The 24,235-nt window shown below is 40.1% G+C and overlaps 1 protein-coding gene and 1 long non-coding RNA gene across 5 annotated transcripts in view; both read left to right on the top strand.

Annotated features, from left to right (window-relative positions):
* STIM1 (stromal interaction molecule 1) overlaps window positions 1-24,235 on the top strand; it is a 170,238-nt gene that overhangs the window by 79,362 nt on the left and 66,641 nt on the right. For all 4 annotated transcript variants that reach the window (XM_006181647.3, XM_014556683.2, XM_006181648.2 and 1 more), the window contains exon 2: window positions 6,485-6,615. In XM_006181647.3, the coding sequence (XP_006181709.1) occupies window positions 6,485-6,615 (131 nt within the window). The remainder of the gene's footprint in view (window positions 1-6,484; window positions 6,616-24,235) is intronic.
* Window positions 11,091-14,103, top strand: LOC116666467. Its single transcript, XR_004323346.1, has 3 exons — window positions 11,091-11,279; window positions 12,706-12,846; window positions 13,399-14,103. It is a non-coding gene; the product is annotated as an uncharacterized LOC116666467 (long non-coding RNA).

Genomic DNA, 24,235 nt, shown 5'->3' with positions numbered 1-24,235 from the left:
CTTTCTTTTTTTAAGACTTTATTTTCTTAAAGCAGTTTTAGGTTTATAACAAAATTGAAAAGCAGATACAGAGCTTTTTGAATTAATTCTTATTTTGTGGTTGGCTTTATTCTTTTGATAACTATGTAAATTAAAAAAGCTAAAGCTCTAAATGTTCTTAGAAACAATGAACAGTACATGTATGCAAATTTTAAAATATGTAAAAAAAAAAAAAAAAAGAAAGGCAGATACAGAGGTTTCTCATATATCCTCTGCCTCCATCTGTGCATAGCCAACCCCTATTATCAACATTACTTACCAGAATGATACTTTTTTTTAAACAAAGATGAACCTATATTGACACATCATAATCACTCAGTGTCCATAGTTTACATTAGGATTCACTCTGGGTGTTGTTTGGGTTATTTTTTTGATGTATTATCTCTTGGCGGGGAAAAGTGAGCATGGTCAGAAGTCTTTTGGGTCAGTGTTACTTGGGTAGCTGATATCAGTATCAGTGCCAGCTTTGTCCAGAAGGAAAGCTGTTCTGAATCCTGCCCTCTGCTGGGAAGAGCTGGGCCTCTTCTTGGATATAAGGACATGATGTTCTAACGGGGGCAGGAGCATCCCTTAGGTAGGCTCTGTTTTATGCAGCCCAGGGATCTGACTCCTCTCTTCTCTGTGGCTAGGCCTGCTATGTCCTGTATTCTAGCTGGGGCTGGGGGAGGGGGGACTTTCTTGCCAGTTTCAGGTCCCAAACCAGTTTCCCTTCTCAGCCTTTAACATTTTAATCTAAAGAGTCCCCTGCCCTTCTCCCAACCCCATCCCCATTCTAGGTTCCAGGCTGTTTTATGTCTGGAACCTTGTAGTCATTGGTCGAATCTGAAAGTCTTCCCAGGGCTCATGCTCTCAGTCACACTGTCTTCTGACCCCTTTCTAAGGGTAAGCCTGGATTCTGATCCCATCAGAGCCACTGCAGAGCTTGCCAGCCCTGGTTGGGGGATGAAGTGTGAAGAGGGAGAAGTTATTTTCAGGTATGAGGCCCCTGCTGGTAAAATTTAGCCATTTCCAGATTCCCCTCAGTTCCCAGGCAAGTGCTGAGGAACAGCTAACCCTTCTTTCCTCCTCCTCTCTACCTTCTTCCTTGACTGCTGTTTCTCTCACTTCTTTCCCTTTGGGCTTGGGTCTCACATCAAACAGTCCATTGTCCAGCTCAGCTGCACTGGCTCTGCTTTGCATGCCTGCAGATATGTGTTCTCTGGGGATGAATTAATGTTTAGTGATGAGGGATGAAACTGGCCAGGAGAAGAGTGGATTGGGTGGATATTGGTGCTGGGAATCGGTGGGTTGCACTCAAGAATTCTCTTGCCTTTTGGGGAGATATGGTTTGTAATGAATCCATTCACTCATGCATTCATTCATTCAGCCAGCATTTACTGACTTCATACTTGACAAGGTGGATATTAGTGATGGTGCCGTACTGGGCCCTGGGGGATAGAGTGAGTCAAATTTAGTCCTTGCCCTTTTCTGGATGTGGCATGCAAACAACTCAGAGCATGAGAATTAATATAACAGAGTTATGTACAAAGTGCTTTGGAGCATAGAACAGTAAATGATTAGCTCTGCCTGGTGAAAAGGGAGGCGATTTGGACATGAGGGAAAGGACTTTTTGGTTTTATTTGTCAGTGGTTAACTAAGTGTGGTCTGCAGACTACTGGGGGTCACCAGAATCTTTTGGGGGGGGGGTCCAGAAGGTCAAAGCCATTTTAATAATAATGCTGAGATACTATTTGTTTTTTCCAGTGTGTGTACATTTGCATTGTTGGTGCAGAAGAAATTAGGTAAAACTGCTGGCACCTTAACAGGAATCGAAGCAATGGCCCAAAACTGTGCCAGTAATCATTGCATTCCTCACCTCCATGCACTCTGTTTTTTTTTTTTAAGCTTTTAATAAAGAAGTAAAAATGTATTAATTTTATTAAATTGTACCCCATGAATACATGTCTCTTTAGTATTCTGTGTGATGAAACAGGAAGTACGCATAAAGCACTTCTGCTGCATGTAGAAACCTGATGCTTATCTCAAGGAAGAGCATTTGTGTGATTGAGTTGCAAGCTGAACTACCTCCTTTTTTCAGGAAACACTATTTTTACTTGAAAGAATAACTAACAGACAAGCTGCAGTTATTCAGACTTATGTATTTGGCAGACATTTTCTTGAAAATGAATGAAGTGAGTCTCCTACTTTAAGGAAAGCAACTGGTAGTATTTGTTGCCAATGATAAAATTTCAGCTTTTAATTGAAAATTAGAATTTTGGAAAACTTGTACCTGCCCCTGTGAGCTTGACAGCTTCCCAGATTTAAAGCTTTTCTGATAACATCAGTGGTGATATTAATAATTGTGATATTTTGATATTGTATAAATGAAATGTGTCACATTTGGAAGTTCTGCCTAACTCATTGAATCACTAGTTTCCAAATGACTAATGTATCATGTTACAAAATCACCCATGGATAGAAGATCCATTGAAAGTGTAAGGTAGACCAATGGATTTTAATGTAATAGAGTTCATCTGCATAGTTTCAGATTTCACATTGTAACTAACCTTTACTAAACCTACTATTTGTCAAGTTTTGGTGAAGTATCAGAGAAGAATGACCACAGTTATCTGAAAGATTATTAAAATACTCCTGCCTTTTCCAACTGCATATCTATGTTTTGATTGAAAATTGAATGCAGAAATAGATGTAAGACTGGAATAGCTGTTTTCTATCAAGCTAGACATTAAAGAGATTTGCAAAAATGTGTAACAATCTCACTCTCCTCATGAATTTTTTGCAGAAAACAATTATTTCTCATAAAAACATGTTGTTTATATTAACACATATGAGAATTAATTGCTAAATATTGGAAATTTGTTTTTTAATTTCTAACACAGTAAGTATCAGTTGTGGGATTTTCAATTTTTAAGTGAATAAAGGGGTCCTGTGACCAAAAATATTAAAAACCTGGTCCTATGCTATTCTGTCTACCTAAACTTCTCTTTTCTGCCTATAGAAATCCTACACATAATTGTAGAGTTGGTATGTAGTTATTCATACAAAAAACATTTATTGAGCATCTATCAAGATGCTTTTCTTGCTGCTGTGGACATGGTCCTAAGCCCTTATAGAAGACAAATTAAACTGATAACTACCACACAGTATGATAAATGTTACCAGTGGTAGACATATAAATGCTGTGGGAGGGGCAGGCTACTGTCGGAGTCACTTGCCAGCTCACCTAGAACTTATGTCTGATCAATTTGATTGGACTATACCTCCTGTATTTGATCCTTTATGGTCTGATAGGGAAAGGGGCTGAAGTTAGCAAAAGATGGGAACTGTTCACTTGCTGCTCTGGGAGGAAAGAAGGAGACTACAAATGTACTAGATGTCAGCTTCATGCAGGCCCTAAGCTAGGTGTTTTAATAAATATGGTCTTGCTTAATTCTCACAAGAACCCTGTGCAGTAGAGATAATTATCCTTATTTTGCAGATGAGATATTAGAGGCTCAGAGAAATTAAACAACTTGTCTAACATCAAATGGTTGTAACTGATGAAGCTGGGATTTTGACATATGTCTTCTGACTCCAAGCCCAGGACTCTCTCATTGCAGTAATAATGTGTTGCTAAATGGTGGCTGGATCTTATAAGGTATTTTCAGATGGGTCTGGGGAATCTTGCCAGATTGAAATGTATTAAGAGAAGGTAGAATAGGTCTCAGGAAGGAGAGAGGCAGCCTAGGAAGTGCTTAGTTGAAGGAATTATTTGTGAATTTTGGCTGACGTGATTTTCTTCTGGACAGGATTCTACAGGATTCTGTGACCATATGGGACATCAAGATTTTGTACTCCCTCGTCCTCAATCCCTTTAATCCTTCTCTATGCCAGAGATGCCAGCAGCAAAGGTCACCTGTCTGTCTGATCAGGTTTTAAACTAGAGCCTGGTGTTTGAAGTCCAAACTTCTTGGACTTGCCGAAGGTCTTTTCGAAAGGGGCTGGCTGACCTCAGGGCAATTGTGCCAGCCTGGAGACCCCCAGTCTCTAGAGCTTGGTAAACTTATTTCCATTATTTTAAAAAGCCTGTTAGAAGTTGTGCTTTACTTAGGATAAACCTGTGTGTAGATACAAGCTAATGAAAAGATTAGATTTCTTTGTTTTGGGTCAGAAATCTGTCGATCCGATGTAGTTCAGGTGTGCTACCTATGGTCCTCTACAACAGTGGTCAGCAAAGTATGGTGCAGGGGTCAAATCCAGCCTACCACCTGTTTTTGTAAATAAAGTTTTATTGGAACACAGCTAAACTCACTCGCTTATGTTTTGTCTATGGCTGCTTTTGTGCTCAATGACAGAGTTAAGTAGTTGCAACAGAGACTATATGGCCTGTAAATCCTAAATTGTTTGCTGTCTGGCCTTTTACAAAGAAAGTTTTGTTGATCCCTAGCATAATCTCAGTTCTTTCTATTATGGCATTTAGCACATAGGATTTTAGTTACCTGTCTCCCCAACTTTTATAATTGAGCTCTTTGAGAGCAAAGATGAGCTCTGATTCATCTCTTTATGCCCTGTGCTAATTACAGAGCCTGACATATGAAGAGTACTCAGTAAATGTTATTTAAATGGGCAAATCATATGCTGATCATAAAGCTCTGATAAGCAATTATTATGCCTTTGAGTAATATAAAAACAGGAATAAGGGAAGGAAAGCATTATGTTGGTTATGCTAATCTCGGTACTGTGTGTTTCATCTATGAACTAGTCATTACTTATTGCAATTTTTTTGGATAGGTAATTTGTGGATAGGCGTCCGTGAATGAACCAGTCATGCCAAGAGCTCTTGTTGGTGAGGAAGCTGAGGAACAATGCCTTAATCTTGGGCTATATTCTACCCTCCCCCTCAGTGTCCACCACCCCTTTACCCTACCCTCCACTTCCCACTCCAACTTGGCAGCACAAAAGTAGAGGAACATAGACTTACATGGCAATATTTGTTTTCTATGCATACTATTCATCTTACTTTTTTCTTTTATAAAGCCATTTCTTCAGTGTGTGTCTTACCAGTATTACCATCTGTGACTTGCAGCAGATGAAACTAACCTAAAGCTATCTGGTTACTGTGGCATAAAGGCAGTCAGGTGAAGTGCTGACTTGGGAGTGAATGGATCTGGGCTCTTGCTGTGCCTTTTCAGCTGCCTTTGACTTTGGGTGCATCAGTTGACATCTGTGAGCTTCAATATCCAACATATTTTTATTGAGTCACATCTAGGACTCTTTAAAAGTTTAATATTTATACATCTCCTCATTTTGAAAAGGATTTGAGCAACTAGCAAGTGATAGAGAGGTGACCTGTCCTATACACTATCACTGTCTTTGACTAGCAGACAAGTAAATGATTAAGTAGATTAGAGTGTGTCAGGTCTCTGATCAGGGCCTTTAGAAGTCTTCACAGCCACAGCCTGTCCTTGCTTTCTCTTCTGTGACCGCTGCTTCTATTATCTGGAAAGTCAGGATATTTCTTCTGTCCTCTTTGGGGGTGATCTGAAGAGTATTTTGCCTAGAAAGTAGTTATCAAGATCAGCATCAAAAGGAAAGAGGAATTTTATATTCTAGGAATTGGGAGAAATACTAGAAACTTTAGTTAAAATGTCTTTTTCAGATAGTGAACTTGATAGAGACACATAGTAGAGCTAATACTAGCCTCCAGTCTCTTTCTGTTGTGTGCATCGGTCAGGCTAGGTGCAAAGGAGGATTAGGTGTCACGAAAGAGCCTGGGTGGGCTACACTATTGTGTTGGTTTTGTTGCTATGCGACTATGTGATGGTGGGCAGAGGAAGCTGCACTGCAGACTTCCCAACCACCGCCCTGTGGTGTCAGATTTGCTCAGGACCTTAGATGTCTAATAGATATTTGCTGAACACAACTGTCTGGGAGAAGGCATAAGATGTAAAAGGTTTCTCCAGTTAGCCTGTGGCTGGCCTTATACATACCAGCAGTGACAAAGTGAACAAAAATGCATATTATTCTGGCATTGGACGAATGGGCTGTTTTCCTGTTTCTAGAAAGATTGTATTAATTTACATTTATTTATTAACTGACTAAAAATAATATTTCATTTGAACATGTATTTCTTTGATTACTAGTGAGGCTTTTTCCTGTGCTCATTGGCTATTTGTATTTTCTGTCATTTGTATTTTTTTCCTTGTGTGTTACCTGTTCATGTTCTTTGTCTAGATCCCAGTGTATTCCCAGTCCTATGCTTGACTTCCCTATCAGGAACTATTAGGATAATAAAGCATTGTCCCTAAATAGGGGAGACAGTTAATATGATATACTTTTCTCACTATGCAGTCAGTTAAGTGGCTACATGAGGAGTCAGGTGCAATAAGCTAAGGACAGTGAGACAGGTGGGTAATAGAGGCTGGGTGGAGCCCCTGTAATGTTGTCTCTTGCTTTTCCTGTACAGAGTTTTGCCGGATTGATAAGCTCCTGTGCCATAGTGAGGATGAGAAGCTCAGCTTTGATGCAGTCCGCAGCATCCACAAGCTGATGGATGATGATGCCAATGGTGACGTGGATGTGGAAGAAAGTGATGAGGTGAGCTCCATCACCCTGTGTGGCTCTCTTCTCTTCCTGTAGGGACAGTCCCCAAAAGCTGTCTAGACAGGCTGTTCCCTGTGGAAAGATGTTCTTGACATTGGTTTGTTATCTAGGAATGCATCCCTGTCAAGGAAGGTGATTCTCAGAAGAGCAGCCTCAAGGAGCTGGCCTGTTAAGAGTACAGGCTTTAAGTCTGCATTTGAGTCTGCCTACCAGCTAGAAGTACAACACTGACTGAGCTGTACCATTGGAGATGCAGAAGGAGCCCTGAGGCTAGTCTTTAAAATTTCCCGGAATCCTTGTTGTATTCCTGCTGTGGATGGAGGGCATCCATCTGTATTTACTCTGTGCTCAGCCCTGTGCTGGCATGTGGGAGAGAAGGCAAGATAGTCAGATCTTGCCCTCTGGGAGCTTATACTCTATTTGTGAGGAAGAAACAAAGATTCCTAGAAAGATCATTCTGAATTCCAGGCTGCAGTTGCTGGGAGCCAGTTGAGTGGTCCAGATAGTAAGAGCAAGAGGAATCTCCTGATAGAAAAAGCTCTGTTACTATTTCACCTTTTGGCATTACTACAGCTCCAGTTCCACAGAGCACAGAGTACAAAGTCATCACATGTGAAAAGATTGAAAAGTTTCCATTGTTTTCAAGCTCAATGTGAGCCAGCAGTTTGATGAAGCTATCAAGTTATGCCAAATCTGTGGTAGTGATATGGTGCATACATGAGGGAGGAGGTAATTCTAGTCTCTCCACTCTTCTGATTAGTCCACCTTTAAGTTTTGAAGTCAGTTTTAAATCTCATGTTGTCAGAAACATTTAGAACAGTGAAAGCCTGTACAGGGAGGAGTGACATAAATGATGGAGGGCATGGAAACTGTGAAATGGAGAGCATCCAGTACAATTCAGTATTTAGAAGTGTCTACTAAATATGTGCCAGGCACTGTTCTAGACATGGGAGTGTGGCAGTAAATAGGACAGATACATCAGTCCTCATATAGTTTATAGTCTAGCGAAGAAACTTTTGCCTGGACAATAAAAGATTCAGGTGATATAATTTATATCTTCAAATACATTAGAAGTAGAGGAATCATTTGACAAAGGAGGCAAGAATATACAATGGAATAAAGATAGTCTCTTCAGCAAATGGTGTTGGGAAAACCGGACAGCAGCATGTAAATCAGTGAAGCTAGAACACTCCCTTACACCATACACAAAAATAAACTCAAAATGGATCAAAGACTTAAACATAACACAAGATACAATAAACCTCCTAGAAGAAAATATAGGCAAAACATTATCTCACATACATCTCAAAAATGTTCTCCTAGGGCAGTCTACCCAAGCAATAGAAATAAAAGCAAGAATAAATAAATGGGACCTAATGAAACTTACAAGCTTCTGCATAGTAAAGGAAACCATAAGTAAAACAAAACAACAACCTACGGAATGGGAGAAAATTTTTGCAAATGAAACCGACAAAGGCTTGATCTCCAGAATATATAAGCAGCTCATATGACTTAATAAGAAAAAAACAAACAACCCAATCCAAAAATGACCTAAACAAGCAATTTTCCAAGGAAGAAATACAAATGATCAATAGGCATATGAAAAAATGCTCAATATCACTAATTATCAGAGAAATGCAAATCAAAACTACAATGAGAAAAAAAAAACTATGATGAGGTATCACCTCACACCAGTCAGAATGGCCATCATTCAAAAGTCCACAAATGACAAATGCTGGAGAGGCTGTGGAGAAAAGGGAACTCCCCTACACTGCTGGTGGGAATGCAGTTTGGTGTAGCGACTGTGGAAAACAGTATGGAGATTCCTCAAAAGACTAGGAATAGACTTACCATATGACCCAGGAATCCCGCTCCTGGGCATATATCCAGAAGGAATGCTACTTCAAAAAGACATCTGCACCCCAGTGTTCACAGCAGCACTATTTACAATAGCCAAGACATGGAAACAGCCTAAATGTCCATCAACAGATGACTGGATAAAGAAGAGGTGGTATATTTATACAATGGAATACTATTCAGCCATAAAAACCGACAACGCCATTTGCAGCAACATGGATGTTCCTGGAGAATGTCATTCTAAGTGAAGTAAGCCAGAAAGAGACTGAAAAATACCATATGAGATCACTCATATGTGGAATCTAAAAAAAAAAAGAGAACATAAATACAAAACAGAAACAGACTCATAGACATAGAATACAAACTTATGGTTGCCAAGGGGGAGCAGGGTGGGAAGGGATAGACTGGGAGTTCAAAATTTGTAGATACTGACAGGCATATGTAGAATAGATAAACAAGATTATACTATAGTACAGGGAAATATATACAAGATCTTGTGGTAGCTCACAGTGAAAAAAAATGTGACAATGAATATATGTATGTTCACATATAACTGAAAAATTGTGCTCTACACTGAAATTTGACACAACATTGTAAATGACTATAACTCAATAAAAAAAAGTTAAAAAAAAAAGAAGTAGAGGAATCAGACTTAAATGATGATGATGATAACAATGAAAACTGCATCCCTGGCTATCATTTATTGAATTCTTAATCTATGCCAGGTAGTGTTAAGCTTTTTGCATAGTACTCTTTTAATGTTTTTAACAGCCTTTGAGGTTGGTATTATCACTGAGGACTGGAACTTTGGAAAGGTCAAGCATTTTGTTCAAGGACATACTGGATATGAGCACAGATCTGATTTCAAAGCCTGAGCTATTAAGTACTGCTGTATTGTTTATCTTATTCTAAGGGCAGAACCAGGACCACTGTGGGGAAAGTAAAATATAGGCATATTTTTTTTCTGGAATAAAGAGTCATTCAGCATTGCTGTCTCGTCATAGAAGAGGCTTCCTCAGTAGATAGGTAGTGAACTCCTTGTCACTGAAGATGGGCGGGTAGAACACAGCACTCCCTTGATTGGTCAGCAGAGGGTTTCCTTGTATCAGGTTGAACTTGATAGTGTCTGAGGAATTTATAAGAGGAGAAAAATAGACTTCCTGGAGGAAAAGTAGAATTGGGATAGGGTGGAAGGGGTGAGGCAGCCTGAGCAGTAGGGAAGCAGTGTGAGCAAAGATGTGGAGATAGTTAAGAAGCATGGTGGGTAGGTTTGGTTAGGCAGAGTGACTCAGGTAGAAAACTGCAGGACAAAAACCTAAAAATTCCTTTTCCAGGCAACCAGGCTGAGATATGTATACTTGTTGAACCTGGCAACTATAGGTTCTTGAGCAAGGACAACACCACAATGAAAGGATCCGAACTTTTGGTCACATCTAGAAGTATCACTGGCCCTCAGGGGACCCAAATTTTACTGTCTGTGCTGGGAATAGAGCTGTGTTTCTGGGGGTAAATGAGGCCTAGAGGTTTCCTGATGTCTCTTTGAGGGCCTGGCCACGGGACTGGGAGATGGATGACACCACAGTCAAGAAGGTGATATGAGCCAAGATCCACAGATTCCTGGATATCTTTGTCATCCGCTCCTCCTTCTTTTTCACTTTCTGCTGAGTTACTTTGTCAATGAGGGGAGGAAGAAAATGTTCTTTTTAGAAGAATGTTACCACAACAAAAAGCTCATCAGCACAAACTGTTCTAAAATAACACAAAAGCTGTCACCCTGCTCTTCCCTGTGCCAGTGGTGAGCTGTTCTTTTTCAGTGTGGCTTCTGCCTTGCCGTGGCTTCAGCTGCTCTCCCTGCAGTCTCAGGCCTCTGGTGGGTAGAGAGGCCTGCTAGTCTGGGGATCTCTTGACCAGTCACAAGCTACTGCCTTTGAAAGAGAAAGTAATGGTAGCAAAGTGTGTGTGCTTAAGTCAGTTTAAACATAGGTGGAGTTCACGATCTAACTAGACAGTTAGGTGGACAGCTCAGAGCTTAGAGTATTGGATAATGGATGCTAAGCCACCAGAGAGGAAACCCTTGTTGTGCTGGCCATCAAGGACCTGAGATTTTTATGACCCATTTAAAAGCATTGCTGATTCCCCAAGGTCTTTAGAAGTCTGAAGGGATACTCTATTAAAGCCTTATTTATTCAGCCTCATATCAGTAAGTTTTTCAGATAACTGAACTATAACTTCATTTCTAGATATTTTAAAATTTTAGTCATTTGTGAGGTAAGTTTTCCTTCTTGTGGGTTATTGTCAACAGAACGTTAATTTTCTTTGGATAATTCAAAGCATGTCTTCAGGGCCCCTTGCACTATTACCCCAGTGCCTGTATTCCTATATGCATTGTTGTGATTTCTTTTTATAGTTTCCCTGTCTCTTCTTTGATTCATTCTCATTTCTGATTGTTCTGTCTGTGCTGTGAGCTATGAAATTAGACTTAATGATAAACTGAGACTCAGCAGGCATTTTATAGAAAATATATAATCATTTGTGTGGGGGCAGTTTGGCTCCTCAAGTGCCATCCATCTTTGCTTGCTTCTTTCCTAGATAGCAGAGGCTGTGCATTGTGGGCCCTTCAGGTGACCAGGATAGCCCTGTTGGTGCTGGTGTCCTTCTTGCAAGCTGGCAGGAGTTCTACCAGCCTGGCAGTTGGGAATTCATGGCTTGTGTTCTCTTGAGACCTATGGTGGGGACACTGCCCATGGGCAAAGGATTTGCAGCAGTGGGATGGCACTGTCAGCCTGTCCTGACAGTCTGAGGTGGGCAGACAAGAACCTCCCTAAACTCACTGTCCCCTTAACTGGACCAAACACTTGGACAGCAGTTTTATTTTCTTCTGTGGGGCCTACATGGAAAATCAAGGGCATTTGGTCAGCCTTTAAACAAATTCTTAATTGAATACCTATTATGTGGTAGGCATTGTTTTAGGGATAGGAATTGGATCCTGAACAAAACCGGTAAGATCTCTGCTTTAGTGGGGGAGGTTATAGCTCAAGTGGTAGAGTACATGTTCAATCCCCAGTACCTCCACTAATCATAAATAAATAAATAAACCTAATTGCCTCCCTCCTGGAAAAAAATATCCCGGCTTTAATAGGGCTTGCATTCTAGTGTTATATATGTCACAGGTGATTAAGTGATAAGTAAACTTTGAAATTAGGCAGAACTGATCAAGTTATAATAGTTTAGTGATTTCTCTTTGATTTTCTCACGGTAAAGTGGTGGTTAATGATTCTTACCCTTGCAGGGTTGTCAGGATTAAGTGAGAAAAGTGCTGTTAAAAGTTCCCAGGGCAAATAAAAAATCCTCAAAACTCATGAATAGAAAACAAGCAACTCAGTAAAAAGTGGGAAAAGATTTGGACAGACACCATCAGAGAAGATACTTGGATGGCAAATAAACATATGAAAAAATGCTCAGTATCATTAGCCATTAGGGAAGTGCAAATTAAAACCACAATGAGATACCACTACACACCTATTAGGATGGCTAAAATTAAAAGTGGTCAATACTAAGTACTAGTTAAGGAGGAAGAGCCACTAGAACTCTTGCTTATAGAGTTTCTTGTAAAGTTAAGCATAATTTACTACATGTCCCAGCAGTTCTACTTCTAGGTATTTACTGCTATAAATAAATGAAAATTTGTATTTGCACTAAATCCCATACTTATAATTGCCCCAAATTGGCCACAAATCAAATGTCTTTCTGTGTGTGAATGGATAAAACAAACTATAGAAAACTACTCAGCAATAAAAAGGAATGAAGTGTTGAAGCATACAGCAAAGATGAATCTCAAAGGTGTTATGCTGAGAGAAGGAAACCATTTCAAATAGTTACATACTGTATGATCACATCTAATAACATTCTGAAAAAGGCAAAACTATAGGGACGGAGGCTAGATCAGTGGTTACCAAGGGTTAGGAGTGTGGGGAAGGTTTGATTACAAAGGGACAGCAAGAGGGAGTTTTTTTGGGTAATAGAACTGTCCTGTGTCTGGATTGTGGGGTGGTTATAAGAATTTTCTTATGTACCAAACCTCATAGAACCACATTTCCCCCACTCCCCTACCAAAGTTAATTTCATCATATGTTAATTAAGAAAAATGTTCCCAGCATAATACTGACACACAATTCAAACTCAGTGAATGCTAATTACTGCTCCCTTTCTGTTCCTCTATATTTCTAGGAAAGCTACCTACATCTGACAATTGTATTTTAATGTTCCTGTGTGGGATGACTGACCAATGTCACTGTAGCAGCATGGTGTCAGGCTGAGATGCAAGTCTTCTGCAGGGGTGTGATCACACATTTTGGGAGGTGGGGATAGGTAGGTTGTGGGAAACTGCAAAATATACTTCTGTAGTGTCTGTGATATCTGGTGTAGGGTTAAAAGCTTGAGCCGTGGAGTCACACAGACCCAGGTTTAAACCTGGTTCTCCCTTTACCAGCTGTGGAAACTTTGAGAAGTTACTTAATCTCTTTCAGCCTCAGTTTCCTCATTAGAAATGGAATAATAATATTAGGCACCTCGTGAAGTTGTTGTGAAGATGAAATAATGCATATAAAACACTTAGTACAATGCCTGGCATATAGAAGAGGCTCAATAAAAGTTAGTTTTTGTTGTTATTATTAGTGTTGTTATTGTCAGAAAGAGCATATGTTTTGATACAAATAGACCTGTGTTCAAGACTCGACTTTGCCACTTATTGGCTCTGTGACAATTAGGCAAATAACTTTACCTCTCTGAGCCTCAATTACTCAGCTATTTGAGGAGGGTAACGCTTTGCAGGGTTCTTGTAAGAATTTAATGTATGCAAAGCCTCAAGCACAAGAGCTGGTATGTGATAGGTTCTAAATTCATGTTTTTTCCCTCCCTCAGCATGATGGTCCAGATAGTGAGGGTTGGCCTGTATTTCAAGAATTTCAAATCAGCTCTCTCATCATCCTGTGGCACCACGGCATTCAGCTTTGGGAGCTACCCCCAGCAGCTTGGCTGACTCGACTAGAGCTAGAACACTACAGGAGGTAGTTCTGTCTCTGTCTGAGTAGCTGATCTTAAGGGAAGAGGGGCTTGATAGAGTAGGGCCACTTGTTTCTAGGGGCCACAACTTCTCTGGCAACTCAGCCAGCCTCCTGCCTATGCCTTACATTTTAGAAATGGTCTAGGTGAGAACTTCTTATTTTTGATTGCCCATCTGAAAGCCTAGAGGATTTTGAACAGCAAGGCTGTATTGTAGTACTGTCATCAGATCTGCTTGACTTTAGTAGGGTGAAAGTTGACTTGTTTTTTCAAACTTTTTTTTTTTTACATTGTTCCACCAAGAGGCATGCTAGGTCCCGGGAGGCTGTGAGAGTTGGGGATGGACTCTGGCACCAGGTGGGATCAGGGCTGGAGAACTAAGCTCTTAGAGGAGCAGCCAGCAGTTCCACTTGAAATATCTAAATGGCCAGTAGGAATTGGGCTGGCTGGGAAGTAGTGTATAGGGCCCAGTGCTTCTCACACATAGCCAGTGCCAACATGGGCTAATTTGGATGAAGATAGGTAGCTGTCTTATGCTCAGAAGTTACTATCATGATTAATAATCTTTCCTCTTCAGGTTTTGGGCCTCATTTCTTTGTATCCAGGTAACTGTAAACTCCTCTAAGTAGTCCCTTGCCTCTAGTTTCTCCTCCACCAGCTCATGTTGTATGTGCTGCCAGTGATCTTCCTAAGTTGTGTTTTAGTTTCCTCCTCTTATTCCACCTGACTTCCTGTGCCTTTCCTTCAAATCTGACCCTAGCTTTTCTTAAGACTCTCTAGACACACCTCCTACCACTCTTGTCTCTCTTTTTGTCATAGTCATTCCATGTTTATTCCAGTCCCCTTTCTTTGCTCAGATAGTTCTCCTTACCTGGAATTAACTTCTTATACCTCTCCCTCTAACCCCTGGCCCTGCCTGTATCAGACTTAGGTGTCCCCTGGAATACCACAGCCTCATATTTCATGAATCTTCCCTGACTTCCCAGCCCCATTGATCTCTCTCATCTCAGTACTAATTCCCATAGCACACCCTCTACATCACTCAATTTAGCACTTAATTAGAATGTCTTGCTTTTGGTTGTACTATCTTTATAAGTTTGTCTTTTTGCACTAATGCTGGAATTACTAAAGTACATCTCTGATCGTTGGTCCTGCCTTGCAAAGGGAGTGCAGTGCAGTCTAAGTTTAGCTCACCTGACTAGTTCATGTTACCCTGCATCCCCTTACTGTATGCTACTGCCATCTCAAACATGCTCTTTATATCCCATCACTGTGCCTTTGCTCCACATAAATTCTCATGGTGACATCTTTCTGCCTCCCATTTTGTCTGTAAAAATTCTAAGGCCTAAATCAGGGTTTCTTAACCTCAGCATTATTGACATTTTGGACCAGACTGTAGGATATTTAGCAGCATCCCTAGACTCTATACACTGGATGCTAGGACCACCCCGCTCCCACCCCCTGCCCAAGCTGTGACTACCAAAAATGTTTCTGTTGCCAACTATCACTTGTCCTGGGGGACAGAACTGCTCCCAGTTGAGAACTACTGGCTTACATTAAATGTTGTTCCCTTCAGGAAATCTTGTTTGTTCCCCTACAGTGGGAAGTAATCCTTCCTCTCCCATGCTCCAGAGTACTTGGCATGAATTTCTCATCTGCCATATTGCTATGCTCCATATTGTAATTAGTTGGATTCATCCTTGCCTGTCCTACCAGATTGAGTGTCTCCCAGAGGCAAGAACCAAGTCTTATTCATCATTGCTTCTCCCACAGGGCGTGTTGCAGCCCTTACACATAAAGGTGATGAGTTACATTTTTTTGAATTTTGAATTTGAAAGCAAAGATCCTATCTTATTGCTGTGTACCCCTTAAATTGTTTCTTTAAGGCAGAGCAAGAATATAGAGTTGGCTGATCAAAGGTATGGGGGACAGGGGACTTTGGACTTGTGAGTTCCTGGCCAAGATAGCAGCTAAGTCAGTGGTGGGCTGTTTCTAGGAGTTACTAAGGACATGTTAGTGTGTGATGTGTATCTCTGATCTCCTCTGTGACCCCTTCTCTATCGCTCTACCCTGTGCTGTGAATCATATATAGAATCTGGATGGAGGTAAAAATCACTGTAGTTAAAATATTAGGAAAGTCTTAGAGAAAAACATGCAAGAGAAGCATTGATGAAGAAAGAATAAAACATTGAGAATGTTGAAAATCTGTGTGACTGAGCAAAGATATGCACAAGTTTCAGAGCAAGAAAGATTAGGGTTTTAGGTACACTTTCATCAGTTAATAACTGTATGATCTCAGAAAGTTTCATAAACTCCGTGAATTTATGTTTCCTCACTGTCAAATAGGGACAGTAATCCCTACCTTGAAGGATTATGGCAAAGATGAGATGAAATCATGTGTAGAAAATACCCAGCCTGTGGTTTAGCTCACAGTCATAGTATTACTACTTCTACTTCTATTCCTACCATTGCTACAGTGTGGAAGGCATGTGCTAGGTGATTTTACATACAACCTCTCTGTAATCTTTACAAGAAACCTCTACTATGGGGGAGATACTAATTTTTCCATCTAACTGATAAGGAAACTGAGACTGAATTAGCTCATTGTTATCTAATTTTGGGGGTTATTGCAACTCAGTTCTGCATCAGACTGATGAAAATGTTTCAGACTTGTGGTGATGATTGCACACCTCTGTGTTTATGCTAAAAGCCCTTGAGTTCTTGAGTTGTACACTAAGTTGGTATTGAGTTATATCTCAATAAAGATGTTAAAAAAATTAAAATGTCACTGCATTGGTTAGAGTCGTGGTCACCTCCCACTTGCCTTTCTGTAGCCCAATCCATAAGAATCCTTAGGCCTCTATAGAAAACATGTTGAAAACCATGTTGACTTCTATCTCCATCTCCCTACTCCTTACTTTGACAGATATGCAGAGGTGCTTCCAAGTCTGAATTACCATGGTTTCCCAAGCAGAGATCCCTGGTTAGCTAGCTGACAGCTAGAGTGCCTCTGTTTCCGGGCAGGTGTAGATGGCTTTTGAGGACACCAGGCTGAAGAGCCCTGGCACATTCTCTTTGGGAGAATTCCTTCCTCCTTCTTCTCTCTATTCCATCCTTTCTTCCTTTTTTTTTTTTTTTTATAGCTGCCACTTATAGGGAAGCTAAGATGAGAAGAAAGCTATGGGAGAACCCAGGTGGTAATTCCCTCTCATCCACATAGCGAGGACCTGAGTCAAATTCTTGCCCCTTATCATATGGAGCTCCATGAGGGGAGATGTCAAAGGCAGCTGGCTAATTAGTCTCGGTTTTATTTTTCCTGGATTCACCTTGTGCTCGGTGCCTCCCTCTGGCTTCCACTGCTGCTACCATGCTGGCCCCTCAGAAGCAGAGCTCTCCCCTTAGTCCCTGGACTCAATCCTAAACATAGATTTTCCTTGCTTCTTCTCTGAATAGCTTTGACAGCCTGGAGCTTTGCTTTTTTTTTTTTTTTTTTTTAATTTTGCTGTGTGTAAAATAGGGCAGAAAAGAAATAATTGCATACAATTATTCAAATAACCGCAGCATAGATTTCGATGTATACATTTCTGTTGCTGTAGCAATTCTTCTTTGACCTAAAGGACTGTTACTGTTTGGAGGCCTCTGCTGGTTTTTGCCTTCTTGCTCCCTGCCTATCTCCTGGAGCGATCACTGTCTTATCTCCTGCCTTGTGGAACACTCTGACCCCCTGCCCTTAATCCAGACAAAGCACAGATTAGAGTCTCAGGCCCTTTTTACAGAACAGAGGTGACTGATGCCATGAGTGACATCATTCTTCAGGTAAAATCTGCTCCTTAGGTTAAGTAAATGACCTCTCCCCATTTTTTCTTGTAAATACTTACTTATAGGTGGCTGTAGTATTCCCCTACCAGCAGTGACTCAGACAGTTTACAGGCTGCAACCTCCACTGAGTCCAAGTTCTATGGCCTTGCTCATGCATTTAGACCTAACTTTTATGAGGACTTCATGGCATTTTGTGAGTTTCTTAGAATAAAGTGTCTGGACACTAACTTTTAAAAAGTCTAAGTATGAGCTTTGGAGTCTGACCTGAGTTCAAATTCAAGCTTGGCAATGTACTAGCTATAAGGCCAAGTAATTTGGAGCCTTACTTTCCTCCTCTTTAGAATAGACTAGAGGTGAAAATAAGATACTCTTTGCCATTGGCAAGCCCCTAGGCTAATGAGAGAGGCAGATATGTAAAATGGCAGTGACAACAGCACATCTTCAGGGCTGTAATGGTGGCATGCATAGGAGACTGTGGGAGTTCCAAGAGGAATAGGGGTGAGATAATCCAACATGTGTTGGTGTAGCAGAAGACACATTGTCAGCCAGCACTCAGTGAAGGGTACCAGTTGCTAGACTAGCTGAGCTAACATCAGAGGAAGGAGGCATAATTTGCAATCTGTCCCAGTGCCTTAGCCAGATACAGGATGAAGCAGCAGCTCCCCCAGATGGTTCCGCTCATGTTTCCAGGAAAACCCAGACGGTGCTTTGCTTTGACAGATAGGGAAATTCTTTCTCACTAAGCAGACTGTTGTTTTCCTTCCTCCCCTCTTTGTTGATGAGTCTGCTTTGTCTATTCTGGATGTCAGTCCTATTAATGGCAGGGACTAGTTATACTTCTAAAGCTTCTCTGTATGTCTATATATGTGATTATGTCTCCATGTGTCTTTGTGTTTGTTTCTTTGAATGTACGTATACATCATTTTGTGCCTTTCTTTATTTGAATGTGCCTTTCTGTATTTAGATGTGTCTGTGTGCATAAGAAGTGGAGTCGGGGGAACATTGAGCCAAGGAAGTAAGAGCTGAGAGAAAGCTCATAAGCCAGGTTGAAGATCAAGGAGAAGATTAGAAGCAAAAGGTTAGGATGCAGTACAGTATGCAGGACCTGGGGTAAAAACAGCCAGAAGTATAATCAGGAATCCAAAGATGCTGTTAGTCTAGGCAGGATCTGGACCCTACAAAGTGGTGGGCAGAATGTGAGGGTCATCTAGCTGCCAGAAATGGTTAAGCCAGCAGAGAGGGAAAACTTCTACTTCAGATATTAAGTAAGCTTCTGGATCTTCCTGTCTAAGGAGGACTCGGCCACTGGCTCCCAAGGTCTTGCTTGCCTTCAAATCTAACTGGTGTTTGTTTGTCTGTATGTATATGTATGCAAGTCTCTCTTGAGTATGTCTATATCTGCATGTGCATCACATTCAGTGTACTTAATGGCATTAGAAACAATTGGTATCCAATGCAATGTCTGATTCACTTGACAATTAATGACCCCCTCCCCCACCTCCTTCTTTCTCTCTTCCTTCCCCAAACATATTTAGTGTTTGCTCTTTGCTGGAATTTGGATATTCAAAGATAATAAGGAAGACAAATTTTCTACCTGCAAAGAGCTCACATATTAGTGAGGCAGAAAAACGTATGTGTTCAGTCCTAATAAGTGTTGTGATGAGAGATAAGCTCTGCATGCTCTGGAAGTACAGAAGAGAATTTAACCCATTCTAGGATGCCAGGAAAGACCACTCAGAAGAGGTGATGCCTGAGATGACTTTGGAAGATGAGTAGGAGTTAACCTGGTGATGGGGTTGAGAAGGGTATAGGAAGTGGAGGAATGAGTGTGGTGTCCTAAGGGATTTGTGAGTTAGTGATTCTTTTACTTTGATCATAGAAGGTAATAGTGAGATAGGGAGAGAGAGGCTGGAGATGAGGCTGAAAAGGCAGGCATGAGCCAGATTCTTGCCTTGCTGAGGAACTTGGATTTTATCCCAAAGATGATGAGCTAGAAGGATTGTAAACAGAGATGGCTCTTACTCTGACGGAAGATATGTCAGGAGCAGGCCTTGCCGAGCAGGTAAAACTGGAACTTGGTTTTTAAAGAGGAGCAGGGTTTACTAATGAAGAAAGAAGGAGGAACATTCTGGAAAACAACTTTATGAGTAATGGCAGGAGGCAAAAAAAAAGGGCAAATTTGGGAGACCTCAAGTAGGGAGGTGTCTAGAGAAGAGTTTCTTCATCTGTAAGATAGGGATACCCATAATATATACCTTTGATGGCTGGTGTGAGGCTCAAATAAGATACCATAATGCTGTGTGAAAATTTCAATAATAGTAGTTGTTATCCAGCTTCTTCTCTTTTCCCCCTCGGTGCCCAGCAGCATCAGGCCCTCCCAGATGTAGCTCAGGTAGGCATGCACCTCAGCAGTATGGCATGACTGGGCGAGAACCATGCCCTCTCATCTAGCTGCCCTGCATCTTGAGGAGGAGGGCCTAAGATTAGACGTTGCTGGGACTCAGAGGCTGAGTGCTGGTTCACTTGGGACACGTCATTTTTCACAGTATGAGCTGTCTTGCCAAAGGACCCAGGTTCAGAATAGTCAAACATTCACGAAGCACCTTCTACATATAGGCACTGTGAATGACTGTGCCTTAAATGATCTCCTTTTTCCCACATCGTAGCTGTGGGGTAGTCTGCATTAAGGACTTAAAAAAAATGTTGCTCATTGACACTTAGGCCTAAATTCTCCCTCTTAGAGTTGATTAGGAGCCAGAAGGTTCTTAAAGAGGGGCATGCATTTATTTTACTCACTTAATATCCTCTGTTCCCAAGCATTTTCCTCTACCTTGTAAGAAACACATGGTGAGCCCTCAACTCTTTTACCAAATTGGTATAAATTAGTGGTCTATTTGGAAATGGAGTCCAGGAGGTTTTCCTGCTGTTGAGTGCTTACTTGGCTGGGTTTGTATTTCCCATGGTCTTGGAAAGCCATGCATAGGGATGGTAGTGTTGAGGAAAAGACTGAGAGGGGAGTCAAAGTTGACTCTTGTTCATGGGGATTGTAAGGGAGAGAGATTTACTTAGTACTTGAAGTCATAGTGGAGGGAGGATTAGGTGCATTTAGTCCAGGGGTCAGCAAACTATGACCCCTTCCTGGTTTTTTGTACAGTCTGCAAACTAAAAATGACTTTTACATTTTTAAATAGTTGGGGGAAAATCCAAAGAAGAATTTTGTGACATATGAAATCTATATGAAATTCAAATTTTCTGTCCATAAATAAACTGTCTTTGGCACAGAGTCTCTCTTACTTATTTACATTTTGTTCACGACTGCTTTCACAGAAGTGCAGAGTTGAGTAGTTTAACAGACTGTATGGCCCACCAAGCCTAAATATTTACTGTCTGGCCCTTTACAGAAAAAGTTTGCCTGGCCCCTGATCTAACAGCTTTATTGAGATAAAATTCACATACCATATAGGTATCCATTTAAAATGTATAATTAAGGGGGAGGGTATGCTCAAGTGGTAGAGCACATGCTTAGCATTCACAAGGCCCTGGGTTCAATCCCCAGTAACATCTCTAAAAATAAACAAACCTAATTATTTCCACCCCCTGCCAAAATATAAGTAATGAAATAATACAATAATAAAATGTACAATTAAATGGTTAATAGTATATACACAGACATGTGCAACCATCACCAGAGTCAATTTTAGAACACTTTTGTCACCTCAGAGAGAAACCCCATACACATTAGCTATTATCCCCCATCCTCCTAGTCCCGCTAGCCCTAGTCTACTTTCTGTCCCTGAAGATTTTCTGATTCTAGACATTTCATATTGGAGTCATATAATATGTGGTCCTTTGTGACTCGCTTATTTCACTTAGCATAATGTTTTCCAGGTTCATCCATGTTGTAGCATGTATCAGTACTGCACTCCTTTTTATGGCTGAGTAATATTCTGTTGTATGGACATGCTATAGTTTGCTTATTCATTCATCAGCTGATGGACCTTTGGATTGTTCCCACCTTTTGGCTGTTATGAATAATGCTGCTATAGACATGTTCAAGTTTCTGTAAATGTGGTTTTTTTTTTCCTCTTGGTATATACCTAGGAGTGGGATTCCTGGGTTGTATGATAACTATGTTTACTCTTTGAGGAACTGCCAGACTGTTTTCCAAAGTGCCTGAACCATTTTACATTCATGGCAGCAGTGCCTGAGGGCTCCAATTTCTCCATATCCTCACAAAAACTTGTTATTATTTGATTTTTTAAAAAATTACAGCCATCCTAGTGGGTGTCAAATAATATCTCATAATGGTTTTGATTTGCATTTCCCTGATGACAAATGTTGCCAAACATCTTTTCTTGTGCTTGTTGAACATTTGTTTATCTTCTTTTGAGAAACATTTTATTCATACCCTTTGCCTATTTTCATTTTTTATTTTATTTTTTATATGTATTTTTATTGAAGCAGAGTTAGTTTACAATGTTGTGTCAATTTCTGGTGTAGAGCATAATGCTTCAGTCATACATGAACATACATATAATTGTTTTCATATTCTTTTTCATCATAAGTTATTACAAGATATTGAATATAGTTCCCTGTGCTATACAGTAAGAACTTGTTCTTTGTCTATTTTATGTATATTAGTACCTGCAAATCTCAAGCTCCCAATTTATCCCTTCCCACCCCTTTCCCCCCAGTAACCATAAGTTTGTTTTTTATGTCTGTGAGTCTGTTTCTGTTTTATAAATAACTTTGATTGTCTTTTTTTTTTTAAGATTCTACATATAAGTGATATCATATGGTATTTTTCTTTCTCTTTCTGGCTTAATTCACTTAGAATGACAATCTCCAGGTCCATCCATGTTGTTGCAAGTGGCGTTATTTTATCATTTTTTATGGCCAAGTAGTATTCTTTTGTATAAATATACCAAAACTTCTTTATCCAACCATCTGTCGATGGATATTTAGGTTGTTTCCGTGTCTTGGCTATTGTAAATAGTGCTGCTATGAACATTGGGGTGCAGGTGTCATTTTGAAGTAGGGTTCCTTCTGGATATATGCCCAGGAGCAGGATTCTTGGTCATATGGTAAGTCTATTTTTAGTCTTTTGATGAATCTCCAAACTGTTTTCCATAACGGCTGCACTAAACTACATTCACACCAACAGTGTAAGAGGATTCCCTTTTCTCCACACCCTCTCCAGCATTTATCATTTGTGGGCTTTTGAATGATGGTCCTTTGCCTATTTTTAAATTGAGCTATTTGGCTTTTTACTTCCAAGTTGTTAAAATTCTTTATATATTCTAGATACAAGTCCTTTATCAGATACATCATCTGCCAATATTTTCTCCCATTCTATATGTTGACTTTTCACTTCCTTGATGGTGTCCTTTGAAACAAAAATTTTAATTTTGATGAAGTCCAATTTATCTTTTTTTTGGTTATTGTTGCATGCTTTTGATGTCATACCTAAGAATCCATTGCCAAGATCATGGCAATTTACCCTTGTCTTTTCTTCTAAGAATTTTAAAGTCTTCTGAAGCTTATTATGATCCAAACTGGATTCTAAATGTCACCTCATCCAAAACCTGCTCTACCTACAGCCTTCTTCATCTCAATTGAAGGCAACTCCATTGCTTATTTCCTAGGTCAAAAAGTACTCTGAATCATCCATAATTCCTATCATGCCTCATATCCATTGATAAATCCAGTTAAGTTCTACTTCCAAAATATGTACAAAATCTAATCATTTCCACTGCAGGCACCGAGGCTCAAGAGCCTCCTAACAAATCATCATGTCTAGTCTATTCTCAGTGTAGCAACCAAAAAGCTTAAAAAAAAATGTAAACTAGATCATTTCACTCCTCTGCTCAAAACCCTGTAATAGCTTCATTTTTCATTTAGTGTGAAAGCCAGTGTTAACACAAGAGTCAGCAAGGTCCTGTGTGATCTGGCTCCCACTTATCATTATGATCTCCTCTCCTTCATCTGTCTCCCTTGGTCTTTCACTCCAGCCACATTCCAAGCTGTTTCTCAAACACTCCTTGTTGTTCCTGTCTTAGGGCCTTGGTTCTAGCTCTTACTTCTGCCTGGAATATTCTTCCTCCAGATACCCAATTTGATAACTCCTTCATATTCCCAAATATTTCATCTTTTCTCATATTTCTCCTTATCAGTGAGACCTTCCCCAGACTAGCCTATTTAATAACAAAATCTACAACTTTACCCCATTTACGGCACTTAGATCCTTATTACACATCACTTCTTTTTGTTTTTGTGTGTTTGTTTGTTTTTTCTTTTTAAGGACTTACCTCCTTCTGGATTCTATCATTTAATCCATAAGGGCAAGAGATCTGTTCTGTTCACTACTAAATCCCTGACACCTAGAGTATTGCTGGCTCAGTGTTGGTACTCAATAAATATTGTTGAGTGAATGCATGAATTTATTTTGAAAGGAATGGATTTTTTTTAATGTAGATTCAAATTATCTGAGATCACTTACTACCCTTAAGAACTTCCTTTGGTGGGTTTTATTTATTTATTTATTTTGGTAAAGTGTGTCACCTAACAGAATTTTTTCAGTGTTTGTTTATCTGTATTTTGCCTTGAGTTTGAAAAGATAGTTTTGCTGGATTTAAGAGTCTTGCTTGACAGTTTTTTTCTCTTAGCACTTTGAACATGCCATCCTGCTGCCTTCCGGCATCCATTGTTTTTGATGAGAAGTAGGCTGCTAATTTTATTTGGCTTCCTTTGTGTGTGATGAGTCATTTTTCTTTTGCTGCTTTCAAGATTTTCTCCTTGCCTTTGGCTTTCAGCATGTTCTATGATACGTCTGTTTGTGGGTCTTTTTGCATCTATCCTGTCCTCTTTGAAGTTTGTT

The sequence above is a fragment of the Camelus ferus genome, chromosome 10 (assembly GCF_009834535.1).
Source record: "Camelus ferus isolate YT-003-E chromosome 10, BCGSAC_Cfer_1.0, whole genome shotgun sequence".
NCBI lineage: Eukaryota > Metazoa > Chordata > Mammalia > Artiodactyla > Camelidae > Camelus > Camelus ferus.
This window is presented reverse-complemented; position numbering and strand designations above follow the sequence as displayed.